General features: G+C 35.9%; 1 protein-coding gene across 1 annotated transcript in view; it reads right to left on the bottom strand.

The window, feature by feature from the left end:
• Nucleotides 1–16,715, bottom strand: part of SLC39A12 (solute carrier family 39 member 12) — a gene marked incomplete at both ends in the record, with an annotated part of 30,080 nt that overhangs the window by 10,174 nt on the left and 3,191 nt on the right. The window contains 7 exons of the mRNA XM_079538219.1: nucleotides 1,451–1,558; nucleotides 2,715–2,867; nucleotides 4,070–4,242; nucleotides 6,901–7,072; nucleotides 10,718–10,917; nucleotides 12,842–13,049; nucleotides 15,465–15,746. Coding sequence (XP_079394345.1) covers nucleotides 1,451–1,558; nucleotides 2,715–2,867; nucleotides 4,070–4,242; nucleotides 6,901–7,072; nucleotides 10,718–10,917; nucleotides 12,842–13,049; nucleotides 15,465–15,746 — 1,296 coding nt within the window. The remainder of the gene's footprint in view (nucleotides 1–1,450; nucleotides 1,559–2,714; nucleotides 2,868–4,069; nucleotides 4,243–6,900; nucleotides 7,073–10,717; nucleotides 10,918–12,841; nucleotides 13,050–15,464; nucleotides 15,747–16,715) is intronic.

Here is a 16,715-nt window from a genome sequence, read left to right as displayed (position 1 = left end):
AAATCAGGGATTTATGAAAGAATGAAATATGCCAAAAACCGTATTTGTTTGAAACTAGAAAAGTTGAATTACTAATCACTATTTTTTTTTGTTTTGTTTTGTTGTCCAAACAAAGCATAAAACGCATATTAAAGCTATTATGGCAGCCAGTGAAGAGTCAACAGCAGCCCAGAAGAGTGCTTTGTTAGAGGCAGCAACCACCTCTGAAAAACTATAGCAGAGATATGTATTGGCTGCAAAACAGGATATGTTTCTTGGCTGGTATTAGCTTGGTTGTGGTGTGGGATTTGTGCTGTGGAGGCAAGAGGAGCAAAAGGAAAGGATTTGGTTTTTAAATTCTACATTTTAAAGGAAAAATAAAACTCCTTAATTCCCATGATTGAAGCCAGCCATATGAATTCCAGTAATTGTTTCACTTCTCTTGTAATATTTATTCACATGCCACTTCTTTGAACTCTGAGTCAAAACTGCAGGACTAATCATTGACCTGAAGGATTTATAAGCTTTTCTTAGTCAACCAGTGTTTTTCTTACTATTACTCACATGACTCTGAAAAATTGGCTGCTCTTGTACAAACTAGCTAAGTCAGGGTAGTTTGTGTGATATACATAACTTTATTGTGATCTTGCAGCTGAAAGGAAGGACTAGATTGTTCATAACCATAAACAGGAAGCTATGATATGACTCACAAATTAGTAAACATTCTTCAGCAGGCTGCTTGCTCTGCATTCAAGTGACAGTTTCTCAACTGTGCTTCAGAGAAAAGCAGTGGCTCATGAGACTCTTATCTATCACAGCTGCTTGTTAAAATGGAATTCACATTACGGAAGGTCTCTGATTTAAATTACCAGGAACACAGATATCTAAGTATTCTGTATAAGGTGAAGAAATTGCTTGGAAAAGGAGAAAATGGGTTAGAAGTAATGACTGAATTTACTTAAAGATGGACAGGAAATTACATAATTTCTTACAGGTAAGCACTGCTCTCTGATACCCAACTTGGTTGTATTACTTTCCAAATTTGTGAAAAAATGCCCAAGAAAGGACCAAGATTTCCTCTGTTTAGTCCTTAACTCTCACTGTAGAACATCCTGAAGTTTTCCTATGGGAGAGTCTGCCCTTACATTTAATACAATTTTAAAAAGAAGAGAGGAAGGAAATCTTCAAAAGTTTTCTCATCAGTAGGTAAGTATGTGTAGTTATATCATTCTGGTTCATACTTAAGAGAAGTCATTAGAAAAATCTGTGTTTGAATTATCTCTGTAAAACCTTATTGTAAGCTTCAAAATCTATCAAGTCCTGACAATCATGTCATATAATAAAGGAAAAAAAAATCAATGAAGTCTGAAAAATAGTACTGATTTATTATATTAATTTGGTTCATTTTTGAGGAACAAAGAAAGAAGAATATAAAAAAAAATCAGGGAAGTAATTCGTATTGGTAACCTACCAACTGTATGGTTGAAGTAGATTTGTCTCTGCCTGAATGTTCATTTAATTCAGATTCCATTGGAAGATCATGGGAATGTTCCCAGTGCCCATTAACTAAAGAAAGGCCCTGCTGAATGAAGATGCTTTGCAATTAGTTCTTAAACCCAAGGAACACAGATGCAGTCTTTCTCAAACTTTTGAGAAAGTTCAGCATTTACAAAAATTGTATTTATTTGTTAACATCAACATCTCTTAATGTTTATCTGGTTAAAAAAAACCTTGAAAATTGAATCAAATACATCATGAGTGATCATATTTGCTTGTGGAAATATACACTGTTATGAAGCTGAAGATGAAAAATTGTTTAAACATTTTAGAACTTTTTTTTTTTTTTTTTTTTTAATTGTGAGATGATGGTAATGCTCTTCTCTCTGAGGATGCAACATTAGTGACAACTTTTTTTTTTTTTTAACCAAACTAAATATCATTATAATCAAAATAGTCTCATTCCATTAATTTCACATAATATTCTTATGGCTGACTCAAAGATAGGAAACAGGGACCTAGTACTAACTATCTAAATCAGGCCAGTCATTAAATACTCTCTGCAAAACACAAAAAGCTAAGCTTACTGTGTCTTAAGGGACATTAAATCCTCTAAAAAAATTAAATCCCCTAAAACCTCTCATGCTGAGAAACTTAACGAGCTTTCACTCTGTTACATTATATCCTCGTGCGTAGTCATATTTTCAGGCATCAAGTGCACTGAGATAAGACAGCAGAATTACCATAAGCATGGAACTGAGAAGGGAGATATTATTAATTTTGGGTAATACTGACCACAAAATTTATATTAGATTCTCAAGAACTTTGGGATAGGAGTCATTTGGGAATTTTAAGATACCATCCTTCAAAATATATTGTGCTTTCATCTGTGTCTTCCATCTCTTCAAACTGTGCCTAAATGACTATAATTATTATATCATATGGACAAAAGCCTTTCACCTGCACCACTCCTAATATATTTAGAAAATAAATTCAATTAACTGTTTCCTTTTCTGAGCTACAAATATAGGGAGCACAGTCATGGCGCATATAAATCTATGAAGCAAAGAGAAATAGAAATCAAAAGTCAGTCTGATAGGAGCAGTTTAGAAAGCAACTGTCCAAGTTTCAGTCACACAAGCGATAACTACTTCCATAGTTATTTTAAAAACTTGTGCACTGCAACACCTCTAAATGGAAGAGATTCTTTGAAAGGATAAAACATACAAAACTTTTACCTGTTCGCGTGGTGTTACCAAAAGAAAGAAACATTTTTCAATCAGAAAAAATCCATGAATCCCTCCAATTATTCCCAAAAGTTTCCAAATGTATTCTTTTCCTTCATAGAAATGTTCAACCTCTTGTGCTTCATGTTTATGTAAACCAAGAGTCTAAAAAGAGATGATGTAAAAAATTTAAGTGCCTATATTTTAATCGCGGCTGGAGCAATTTATCGTATTTTCATTCGATTTGTTTTCAAGATTTTCTTTTGCCACCTCTTTCAATTTAAATTGTATTTTGAGCTAGTCAACAGAGTAGATGGATGACATCTCTCACTGTTCAAAGCTGCATTGTTTCAAGAGAGTTACATGAAATTGTCCTTTATGCATTTTCAGAGGATATATTTTTGAAATATATAGATTTTTACAGTCTAAGAAGTTGCTTCTGTCATCTTCTGATTTAAACTTCAAACTGAAAATAACATGGAAGGCTTTCTGCTGTCAAATGCTTCCGGTTTTCCCCAGGAGAGGAAAACAGCAGCCTTACTTTGCTTCCCTTCGGAAAAAAGGAACTGAAGAACTTTCTGGATGCATCGCTTAAAAATAGTGAAGAATACTTTCAAACTTAAATACGTTCATTAAAAGAAGGTATTTGTCTGATACTCACTGAAAACGGTCTTTAACTACTTTTCCAGTTCCAATTCCAGCAAATGCATTCAGTACAAAAAACATTCCAACTAGAATCATTCATAAAGGTATGAAACTCTTTTAACGAGTAGTAGAAATCTCCTCGTAACACTTGTTCCATACGAGAGGAAACTCAGTCAAAAATAAATGATAACATAATGGAAAATTTCTGTTTTACATGCTGCATGTTCTTAAAATTGATTTTGCGAATTTTGGAAGAAATAGTACCACTCACGCTGTTCAGGGCAGTAGTACTAATTTGGTTGAGAGCTTCAGGATCTACAAGATATACTTATGAAGGGAATTATTGATGTCTTATAGATCGTTTGAACAAATTTTCCTACAATCTGTTATAGAATCTGCCTCATGAAAGCATCTGAAGAATCTGCCTTGCAGGTTCTTGTGGGTTGGACTAGTGGATTATCTGAAATGTTTTTATTGACATGGGTACACATTTTTTTCTGAATTAATCATTCATTCAATTCTGCTTCCTAGTCCTTGGAATCTCTCTCTGGACTACAAAGCATAGATGTATTTGGAATGGTAAGTAGTTGATACACAGATTCACGGGAAGCTTTATTTGTTAAAATATTAATATTAGCCAGGTTTAAATGAAACTTTCTCCTGTGTGTCAGTGCATGTGCAAGTGCTAAGATCTTCACAACATTGAAATGTGTATTACCCACCTGAGGAATAAGGTGTAGCAATGCGTCGCCAGAAAGGGTCCCGACTGCCAAACCAACAAACAGCTGTAAAATGAGCGTATAGATTTCTTGACAGGAGTTAAATAAAATTAGGGATGTACCAAACATAGATCCAACAGTAATAAGTAAAACTGCAACAGTGCTGTAACCATATTCTGTAGGGAAAAAGAAACAAAGTAAAACAACAGTACTTTTAACCATTCAAGTATCTCCACTTGTTTGCATTTGAGTCTTTGTTTTGTATTTGTTTTTGAGGCTATGAAGTGATTCATTGTGCTACGTTCACTTTTTTCTAGTCACATGTGATGCAGATGACAGAGTTGAAAGCCTAAATGATAATTTTTTTCAGGCTCTACAGTTAATACAGTCTAATACCTTAAAGTTTCAGGCCTTAAAGTGCTGAGTAGAACATAACTGTGCCGATTAAAGATGCTCAGAGCAGCACAGTGAATGCTGGTTTGCATTTGTTCTCTGTCTTAACAGGTTTGTGCTTGTTTCTTTATGTCATCACCTGTGTATTTTTACAGTCAACACCACATAATTAACCAAACCAGTAAAGAGAGCAAGGCTTAAAGCTTCAAATGAATGCAGGCATTTAGTTTAGGATCTAGACATAAGTCTATTAGTTCAAATGCTGTTTACAAGTGTAGTGTGGGCATACGTTCCTTCAGTCATCACACCAGGTCCAGTGACTTATTTTTCCCAAGTTATTGGGATTTTTGGAAGGTTACTCTTATAATTCTTCTCTAATACACTACTTTTGTTTCAAGCCTCTTGCACAGTATGAATCCTGATTAACCTGTATGAAAGTCTTACGATGGAGGTAAAACACTGATGAAAAACAGACGTAAAGGAACTAATGCCAAAATATTCAAAAGTATCACTTAATGTTTCACACTTTAATAGCTCAGCACCTCATAAAATTAGACAGTAAATCCCACAGACTGCACATCCAATAGGTTATAGTAGATACTCAAGGAAGGTCAGACCCTGATGGCTTATCCAAAACAGCACAGTCTGTCAGTAAAATAGAACTAAGAATAAAATTAATGAGCCTATGCTCAGGTCAGATGTAGGTCAAACATGAAGTCCATTGCTTGTCTGTGTCAAGCCAGCAAAAGTATCCCTCTGCTCATGGAAACCTTTCCCAAACAAGTATGGGGCAAAAGCTGCACAGAGGGCTCTGGCTCCTTCCCCTTTGTGTTTGAATAGATCAGTTTTTCCTCATTTACACAGATGTAAACATTTCTGCGATCATTAAAATGTCAGCGATCAGTCTGACAGTATTGGAGTTGGAAAATTCTAGAACATAGAAACTATCATGAACCTTGTACATGACCTGGGTAAGTTCCTTTTTCTTGGTCCCTCAATTTCCTACCTGAAAAAATGAGCATATCACCATAACATAGAAAAGATAAAAGAATTAAAAGAATTAAATATTCAGATAATGAAAAGAGACATAAGAAAGGACTGTTACCTCTTTGGGAGCTTTAATAATTCCCCATACTCTGTACATTTCTTCATCCTGTAACTATTATTGCGATAACCGTGAAGGTCCTCTAATGTGTTTCAATTCTTTGAATTTCTTTTCTCATGTATTTTAATTCATGCTCATAGTTCAATTAATCTGCACACTGTGGAATCATATTTCTGCTTATTCCCACAAACTGACTAACATATCTAGCTCAAAGAACAGACATAGTTTAGAGACTGAAAGATCTATTCCAGAAAGAATGTTGGCCAGCTAGGATGTAAGAAAAACTTATGAGTTCCTAATGGATCTAAACAACTAGAGCTAGCAATGGAGATGTTAGGATAAAGGCTTTGAAGGTGCTGATTTTCAGCCTGCCAAGTTTTTCCAAGAGCACCGAAAGAGATGCTCTAGGTGCAAATGATTATTGACAGATGCTTATTCCGTGTTGCCCACTCCTGGCTCCCAAACCCCCTGCCAGAAATTAACACTTCCTGTCATATACCAGCACATCTATGGTTCTAAACATTTCCCAGAAAGGTGATTATTTATAGAAAAAAAACACAAACACCAGAAACATATTAAGAAGCCCTTAGCTCAAATTTTTTTTTTATTTCTGATGGTGGACTAGGGAGTGGTGAGAGAAGAAGCTGCATCAGCAACAATGGTTGTGCAGATATGCCTGGAAGTAGTAGCATGTGAAGGCTATAACTGCAAATGGAAATAAGCTGACTAATTATACTCTGACTCAGCCCTTGTTCCCGCTCCATCACACAACTTCTGCTTCCCATACAATTGGTTTAGTTTTTTCTTTTCACAATAATATGCCCAAAGTTCCTCTGCTGTAAAATAACACAGCATGAAAAATCAGCAACGTTCACACAGAATTTATCTGTATTAAACATTTGCCACATCACAGTATAAAAAAAATTGACAGCTAACATAGTGTTGAGGCTATATATAAAACCTGTGTAATGGCTTCAGTATAAACCTTGCAGAAATTTTGTAAAATTTTTGCCCAGCAATCCCCTATTGAGGGCCCACTGCAGCTCACCTGCTGGCTACATTAGGCACTTCTCTAAGAAATAGGGAAAAAAAACATATATTGAACAAGAATTCTTTCTAATGTAACATCAAAACCATTGAATTCCCTCCACTGCCCAATACAATGCTATTATCTGACATGCATGCTACAAAGTCACGCAGCACAGAAAATTACAGAGAGCATAAGTCTCATCCTGATTGGTTTAAGGTTACTTGCGAATGAAATTTCTCCAGAAGCCCCCGCACCTCCTCACCTGATTTGAAGCAATGCTACACTGATAACAACAACATAACTCACTTTCCAAAGTTGTTGGTGGAAGTTTCGTCTGCTTGGATTCAGGAAGCTGACATGAACAACTTAATAGTTGCTGAATGATTGCTGGACTCATTTGCTTGAAGTGCTCCTTGGAAATGGATGAAGAACTATTTTTTAAAAATATATTCATGAGTTCATCAGCAGAGAAACAAACCTATGTAGAAATATATACAAAATTACTGAGTACGTTGCACGCATCCACATTTTATGCTAGGATGTAATCTGTAATCTTAGGAGAACAGATGGTTATGCAAAGTAGAGAAACTTGTTTCCCATATACACTGTTTTGGTTATATTATTTCAATTACTTCAATAAATCCTTTCTTTTTTTTCATTGAAACTTAATATTAGTAAATATTTCAGAAATATTAGATCTCTGTTAATACCATCTGAGGGTCTGACATGGCAGTACCTCTTGATGTTTTATTATCTTATGTGCTAACAAGTCTTGCTTGTTATGTATGTATGTGCTTGCTGTTAATCTAATACAGCTTTGTATCAAGGCAGTACTGAAGGTTGTCCTTGTGCTTCATGGTTATATCTTCAGAGTTTGTGTTCAAATTCTTTTAACAATGCCATCACTTCAAGGTCAGCATGCCAGCTGTTACGTAGTCTAGATTTGGTTTAAAGACTACTTAGTAGTTGTATTTCTAGAGGTACATGAGAGTTTCAAATACTTTCTGTTATAAAGTCTCCTTTTCAAAAGAGGAAAATATGTTTTGAAAAATTTCATGAAGAACTTTCTTTCATCTCCAAGGTGGAACTTCTGGTTAAGATACAATCATTCAGCACCAAGACTGCTCCAGTGGGAATTTCTGCAAAACCTTTTAAAAAGACAAAATTTGTACCAAAAACTTCCCTTTCAGGAATAACCTTAATTTCTTAATCCCATCTAATTTTCAGGATTTCAATTTAAAGTTAAATATTTTGTTTCTGTCATTTAAATAATCTGCAACTGAAAATTGAGGAACTCCTGAATATTGCTTTTCTATTCACTGAAATTGTAAATTGGTTGGGTTTCTTTCAAAGGAAAAGCAGTATTTAAATAATTTTTTAAAAGTTGTTATTGACCTCACTTTTAAATAACTAGAGAAGTCTTCCTGCATCCATTCATTCATTAGTAAAGTGAAATATGCTTTGTATCTCTCTGAGAAATGGGATGAATTGAGCACCAATACACTGAATCTGAATATCACGCTCGGGTGTTCAGAGTAATGGGTGATCTTACTGTCTGAATCTCATCAGTTCCACCTTCAAGTGGAAGGACAGCAGCAAGAGAATTCAAAGTAGAAAAGACCTTATGTTTGTGCTCTGGAGTTATTTAGCAAAAATTGTGCAAAACCAATGAGTTGTATCAACAGCTGGAAGTCCAGGTCATAGCTGGTTCTAAGCAGCACTCCTCAGTGGTCAGTACTCAATGGTATTATTTAATGCCTCATCAGTGGCCTCAGTGCTGGAACAGAGTGCATCCATCAGTTGCGAAATCCAGCTGAGACGAAAATGATAGATATGCTGACAGTAATGGGTGCCGTTCAGAGGGATCCTCACAAGCCAATGGAATAGGCTGACAAATCATTCTTGAAGATTAGTGAAGATAACTTATTGCACCTCAAACAGAATAACCCCATACAACAATTAAGGTCGAGGGAAAGCAACTGGGAGGTATCTTAACAGAAAAGCCTTCGGGGTCCTGACAGGCAACGTGAACGAGCCACCAGTGGGCCCTGCTGGCAGTGAAGGCTCACTGCACACTGGGCTCTATCAGCAAGAGCAGAACCAGTGGCCGTAATGGAGAATGATTACTGCCATCTGCTCAGCACACTGTATCCAGATTAAAAACCAGCAATATGAGAAATATACTGCATGTACGAGAAGTTTGAAGGTGCCCAAGATAGCTAGGAGCAGAAGCAAGGAGTGGCTGAGGAACCTGCACTGCTCTGTTTGGAGAAGACAAGGCATGTAAGGTACCACATCATCTTCCCCTCACTCCATTAGGTAGGTGGAGACTGAGCCTTTTCAGAGATGTACAGCAAAAGGGTAAGTGAAGATAGGAAGTAGTTGCAGCAGGTGATAATCCAATTATTTACAATAAAACAGTCACCAAATAAGGCAATAGAGTAGTGGTACATGTTTCCCAGAAAGACAGCATCATCTCCATCCTTGGAGAAATTTAGAATTCAGATTGACATGGCCCTGTGGAACCTGATCTAACTGGGATATTTTGAGAAGGAATTTAGAGGGCCCCCATGAACCTACCTTTTCCTGAGATTTAACAAGGAATTTTAAAAGAAACAGCAATATCTTACCTGGAAAATAAATACTCCACACACAAATAATTTGTAACACTCACTTACTAAAATGTTCTTGAGGGCATGAGGACCTGCACCTTGTCCAGTGACAAGACCTTGCCTTTTAAGTTATTTAATTAGGGAGCCAGACTACTAAACTTCCACACTAATGAGGTAACTACGTATGTACTCCTATAGGATGATAAAAATAAAATTTGCATATTATCATATGAAAAACTAGATGGTTGGATGAATTGATGATGTTAGTACACGAATACATATTTCTTTAATGAGGAATCATAAAAGATCCTGCAGATATAGTAATAAAATTAAATTGAAGTTAATACTATTGTTCTTATTAGATCTTCCACTGCTTGTTTTATAAGCATTTTTAAGATGATAGATACAATGACTTAGAAAGCAGTGACCTTCTTTTCTGCAATGATGTTTCAAAAAAAAAAAAAAAAAAAAATCAAATTACAGGTTTAAATCTAGTTAGCAAACAAGCTGTAAACCAGTCAATGCTTCATCTGTGGCAGTATCTGTTACTCATGAAGCACAGATTTGTGCAGAAAGCGGGAGACAAAATTAGCAACAACACTGAAACACAAAGCCTTCCAATGGAAAAATATGACAAAGAAAATAAATGCAAGTAGAAGAGGAATGGAACAAAAAAGAGAGGTTAAGAATCAAAGAAGATAAATTCTCTTCTCTCCAGATTTTTCTTCATGATTTTTCAGCATCCATACAAAATATTTGGCCCTCAGTTTGACCCACTAAAACACTTCAGAAAAGACTCCTGTGCACTCTTCTTTTGATTTACAGTCAGTCTCACAAGTTCAAGGAATCTGAACTTGAGTGTTATCTATTGTTTGTATTGCTGGAGAATGCTTTTGCATCTTGTATGCCTGATATCACTGCCGATTTCTGATATTCATAATTTAAAGTTAATATGGAATACACTTAAAGTGACTTTCATTTAAAGTTATTTTGAGATTCCATTAAATGCCTCGCGTCAGCTCATCAGCATGATTCTGTTTTGTGGACACTTGGAATGAGATAACCATATTGAAAGGATTTGCATACCAGATACAAATAAAATTATGCAAATCTATCAGAATGGCATTTAAACAGATGCCGTTCATCTCAGTTTCGCATCACTCAGCAAAAGTCAGTTGCACAACTACAGGAAAAAGAACCACTGTCTTTGTGCTAAGTTGAAGTATAATGTACTAAAAACAATAGAAACAGTAATTGAAGCATATATTTTCAATAGATACATTAAAAATTAAAAAAAATTCGCCCTTTAGTCTGAGGAATGTCCTTCAGTCTAAAGGAAGAAGCTCAATTACCGTTTTAATCACTGTGATAAACAACAATTCCTTAGTGTTTAATACTTAGGACTAAGATAACACCACCCATAATGAAACCCTGTCCAATAAGCTTTATTTAATAACACTTAATACTGTGACTAATACTATATAATAATATAAAAACAAAAATAGATTTACCTGATCCCAATCTGTGTTACTCCCACGATCTTTATGATAATCTTTCAGATAGTCTTCTGTATAGCTTGCTTTGACTGGACTGCTCCTGGCTCCAGTACCCGTGCTTGTCATACCATAATATCTTCTTTTGTAACTTTGGAATTGTCCATTTACAGTGCAGGACTTTCTGGCTGTAAGCACGTTGAGGAGTTGTTCCAATTCTGGTTATTTATCAAAAAACAGAAATTTTACCATGGGAAAATACACATTTAGACAGACAAAACTCAAACTATTTTTTAATAATTTTGTTAATTTTAATATTAATTCCTCTTTTTAATATTTTTCTCTCCACTGTTCAGTACTGCAGGTAGTTTCAGCATAGCAGCTCCGGTATTTTAAGTCATCAATATACTCAGCATTTCCTCCTTTACAGCATCACACTGGCAATGACAATTTCAGGGAAAAAGAGATGTGACTGAAAAGCATTTCATGTTCCATTCAAACATGGGTCTCTATCAAAGTTATCTACGAATTACTGCCAAATATTTTCATAATTTCTTGAACTGTCCTGCCGGGGCAGGCATTAAGATACTCCAGAGAGAAAGGTGTTTTATTGGGTGCCCTGAAAACACCCCTGAGGACACCGTACTGCCCCTTGTACTTCTGAAATGGAAAACAGGGCAGCAGATTTTCTGTCTCGTTTGATCAAGTTGCTAATCTGGAAGCATGCCCGATCACAGTACTGAAGTAGACAGCAGGGAGCCAGGAGCCCCAGTCCAAGTCCTAGACAAGGCAGGGCATGCATACCCCATGGCATAATTGAGCACAATGGTCGTACTTGCTAAAGAAATGCTGAATTTTACAAGGGGGCATGTTCTATCACACTTTCATTTCCCTTCCATTTTTTCCAGCCTGGTCATCTCCCTTCTTGCACTCCTGTGCTTTTCAAGATAAAGTCATACTGATTGTTTAGGTAAACCTGAGTTTGTACATTAAGAACATACATACTGATTTCAGTGAAATTTAGACTGATGAGATTAACAATGTTTCCATCTGATGATCCTTTGTTTTTTAGTACTGTTATTTAGAAAAAGCTAATAGTATAGTCTTAACAATAAAACTTTGAGAAAGGCTTATGCTAAGGTGTTTTTTTTTTTTTTCTTAAACAGCTCTGAACACAGCTGAAGACAGCTTTATTTGCTAACTGTAGGCAACTCTAATTTCTCATTTTTTCCACAATTCACATTCTTGCTTTTTTTCTTCCTGTTCCTTTTAGGAATTTAGGAATTTATTTAAAGAGACAATTTAATTAAGTTTCAAATACATTTACACTGTAACAAAATAGTTAAGAATATTTTTCATTTTCTCTAAATGATGTCCTATCTCCACTAACCATAAAGGAAGACCTTCTACTGTCTTCACTAGGGTCTGGATTTTAACATACAAAACTATCGAGTAGCATTGTGCCCATCTCCATCCTTTCTTGTGAGTCAACTTACAAGATCTCCACTTGCACTTCTAAAGGAGCAGTTTTGCTGCAAAGACAGTTTATGCAAGTGCAATCTAAGACATTTTATAATTTGCTTCTGTGATTTAATATATCTCTCTGCATCCTAACACTCATAAATGTGTTTACCTATGCTTAGTTTTACATTTTACGTTGTTTTAACCCGGACTTAGTGTAACTTTTTAGAAGTGCTTTGAATATACTGTAGAAGTGTTGATTTTAGCAGTACCCACAAAGGAGTAGATGTCTTATCCAAACTTTCTAAATCCACAGTAGGCCCTGAGTAGATGGTTTAGAACTCTGCATCTAATTCCTCTCCTACATGGGTATGTCTGCACTGCAGCCTGAGGGACCAGAGAACCTAATGTGCCCAGTGCATGTGAATGATCCCCTCTACCCCTAAGTTAGTCTTGTGATGTGGTTGCAGCAGCACAACAGCAGAGAAGGCCCTGGCAAACTTAGTGCCCTCACAGCGAAACTTCCACTCTCAGACTCCATACTACACTGAGAAGCTGTCATAAATTATGACAACACTATGTATGTAATAACTATAGTAACAATGTTTTATATTTCCTAGAGAATTAGGAAAAAAAAAAAAAGTTTATTTTCCAGCACCTACAGGTGAAGAAATACCTTACCTGCCACTTGAAGCTCTGTGGTACTATTCAATGAATTGAAAATATATTTTATAAAGAATTCTGGGGAGGGCAAGCTTGCTTTTCCCATGCAGACTCCTTGTAGAGCCAAAGTAATAATCAAAGCAGCCAAGCGTGGAAGAGTGTTTTCATCAGCACCATCTCTGTCCATTATATCAGCAGTTTTCTCCAGAGTACTCACATCAACACACTGAAATCAGGAGAAAACAGCATGAAGACAGCCCCGATCACCTCGATTTAAATAATAAGGGTGACAGGAGGAGAAAGTGGAGAGAACGCATTCACAGCCAGCCAGAAAAAAAAACAGAGGTTAAAGCTGTAATTGACAGCAGGACAGCAAATAAGAAACAGAGGACAGTTCCAGGAGAACAGGGATAGAATAAAATAAGCTGAAATTTTACCCAGATTCTAAGGGGAAGAAGTGCAGAACTTCATTCACATTATTCCTGTTCAGTGCTATTTCTGCTTCTCCTATGCCATGCTCAGTTACCTTCACATTTCAGGAAGTGGCAGAAAAGCGAGGAATTTTTGTTAAGGCACAAGATGGTGGCCCAAATAATATGGATTTTAAACTCTTATTAATCTCAGACTTCAGGAAGAGTTCTCTTAATGTTTTCCCTTATTTATGAAATCGATACGGGACAATTATATGGAACAAGATGGAAAGCCACCATTATGCAGATAAAGGGTGACTTCCCTTCCAGGTGGCCAAGGAGATGCTGTAGACAGTAATGCACATCCAGAAATGTGTATGCAGGCAGGTCTGAAATGAGGGGCAGTCTACAGCTGTTTGTTGCACAAAAATATATCCCTTTATTTCCACCAGTTCTGGCTTTCTTGTTCATTTTCACTGCAAAAATTAGGAGTTTGGGGGAAAAAAAAAAGATTAAATTTATAAAAGCTCATTTATTATTTCTGATATTAATGAAACTGAAAAGTCAGATGAGCCAGTACAGTAATTGCTTGTTTTACACAATCATCTCTTTCTATGTGTGCCTTAAACATTGTGGGGCAGAAGCTAACATCTTCTTTTCCTGTCCATGCAATACGGTTTCATTCCCAGGACCCAAAATTTCCTCCCTCATTTCAAATAACTTACTAGTGCTATAATCATATAATCAGAAGATACTTTCTGTAAGTCATAAACATAGAAGAAGACACAAACTGCCTTTCTTCTATCATTGTGCAGAATTGGCCCTTTTCCATAATTTAAGTGTTGTGAAACTAAGCATTAGAAAGTCTATAATATTTTGAGTATTTTTCATTTAAACAAACAAACCAACCTTCTTTTCCCTCGTGTCAGTGGTAAACTCTCAGTTACAGAAGTGATTTGACAATTGAATATACTGCCAGTGCAAACAAACAGACTGCACAGCAAAGCACTTTATGGATCGCTATTCTATCTGGACATGCCAAATATCCACTGGTGTCCCTTTATATTTGCCCAGATACCGTTGGATTTTTTTGGAAATTAGCACATTCACCAAGGCTTAGAAGCAAATATACTGGTCAATGAATAATTTATGATAGGGAAATGATCACACAAAGAACACAGAAAGAACTGGAGGTCCTCAGTGCTCTCTGCTTAGCTGGGACTCCTTGCCTGTTTGCACAGAAAACCTACTACAGCATGGTGCAAATTAAAATTCAATGAAATAAAAAAGAAAGGGGGAAATTCAAAGTTTGCAATAGACCAAATTTAACTTTAATATTATGAACAGACGTAAAGGGCTTCTTACAGCAGTTCAACTTGTACTTCAGTAGTTATCTAATCTAGTAAAACCTTATTTTATTGTTTGTTTGGGTTTTTTTGTTTGTTTGTTGTTAAATAAGGAAAAGAGTAGGATTTTTTTAGATTGTTAACTCAAACATATTATTCTATAATTTTATCACACTTGAGATCAGGAATTGTAAACAGTGGTGAAAAAAACTTGTTGCATGACTTTAAGAGTTGAATATACTCAATACACTCTTTATTATTAAGTCTGAAATTTAAGCTTATCCATGTCAGTCTTTCTGCAAGGCATATCCATGCTCAAGGATAATTAGATACGTGACAAAAATGAATGAGCCCTTCAGATCTTAGGCCATAATCTTTCTCCCACCATACTTCGCATGGAGATAGAATCTCATAGGTTCTCATGACAGTACATTTACTGTTTTCATTCTATAGCCAGACCAGTTTTAGAACTGCTTTGTTTTATACCATTTAGATACAATCACCAGTAGCATATCTATATTAATTAGTAAATATAGTAGATGAGAAAGTATTTTCTGTCCTTGAGGCTAAGTGCGAGATCTTGTACCTATGCAGCTACAGTTTTCCATATACCTTAAGCAGAGCAACTGTATCTATGCTAGCTATTTCCCCAACTATGTCTCAACAGAGCCTACGAAAAGGTTAGGCAGTGCATGCCAGAATGCCAGTCAAGGAGAAAGCTAGCATTGGACAGGAGGTACACTAAAAAATCAGCCCATGCTCTGTTACTGGCCAGTTGTCTGCAATATCGACATAATGCTTGAACTAGCTTAAAGGCACTGTATCATTTGCTTAAAGGCATATCAGCAGCAACTATAAAAGTATTTTTACTTATCCTTTCTTTACCTGGGTTTCAGGAGTTTTAAAATGTTTCTTTACTGCAGCCAAAATGTCTTCTGTTTCATTCCGTGAAAAATAATAACAGTCTTCATCATGTCTCAAATTGAGCATACTCTTTAGGTAAAATTTATAATCCTTATTACTCAAGTTGAGTTTTGAAGAACACACATCTCTATGATGAAGAATGTAGTAAAGGAGAACAAGAGAAATTCTCTCAAATACTTCTTCACTGAGATGATCTTCTAAACCTCCACCAGCTATTAGTAACATAGCATCTGGTTCAAGACACTGCAAAGAAATTGAAATAAATGGAAATTCAAATCAAGAAACACACTGCTGGTCATTTGTAATTCAATATGATAGGGTAATAGGAGAATTCCACTCTTAAATATAAGGCATCAAACCTAAGACTACACAGATGTGAGCTGATGGAAATACAAGAGGAAGGTGCTTATCATTTATTTCAGTTCTACAGCAGCTAGATCACACCTTGCATCTTTTTTTTTTTTTTTTTCCAGAGCCTCTTCTTTTTATAGCAATGTCAAGCCTCCAAGGGATTTAAAATTTACTATAAAACGGGAAGAACTGTTGCCAAAACTTCACTGCAGAGAAATGAGTATTCCACTGGTTTCAACAGATTTTATCTAATATAACTACAACTAGGAATAAGACCTACTGCTTAATCATTCTGTATGGGTTTCTGTTATATGACAAAGACCATAACTGACCACAGTTAATCCACGGTACGTGAACAAAAGTTACATCATTTTTAATACAGTGTTAAGAGTCTTAATTGACCCAACAATCATGTGGCTATCTTTTTTTTTTTTTTTTTCCTCAATCCATCCTGTTAAACAGAACAGCTCCCTTCAGCGCAGAAAAGCAGTACAAGTTCTCAACATTATCTGGTCCTCTAAATGAATTTCAAGAGGGACTGAAAATGAATACCCTATATGTGGTTTATATTTGAGCAGGCAAAGGTTTATATATGTAAAACTACAATTATTAATGATGAAAAAAAATTTCCAGAAACTTTTGCCAGCTCAGACTAAAGTGAGCCTTTAAAACTAAGCCATAAAAATCGATAGAGCTCTGTATCAGGCTATGCGAAATGAGACAGTGAATTCCTGAATATGGAGTCTTTCTTGAAGCGACTCTGTAACTATTCATTGTGCAGTCATTTTTTTTTTCTCAGGTTGGCTCCCTCCAAGCACTAAGAAGCCATGTCAGCTAATCTCAAACATTATGATAGACTAG

Source organism: Tetrao urogallus (genome assembly GCF_951394365.1).
Source record: "Tetrao urogallus genome assembly, chromosome: 7".
In the NCBI taxonomy this organism is placed as follows: domain Eukaryota; kingdom Metazoa; phylum Chordata; class Aves; order Galliformes; family Phasianidae; genus Tetrao; species Tetrao urogallus.
This window is presented reverse-complemented; position numbering and strand designations above follow the sequence as displayed.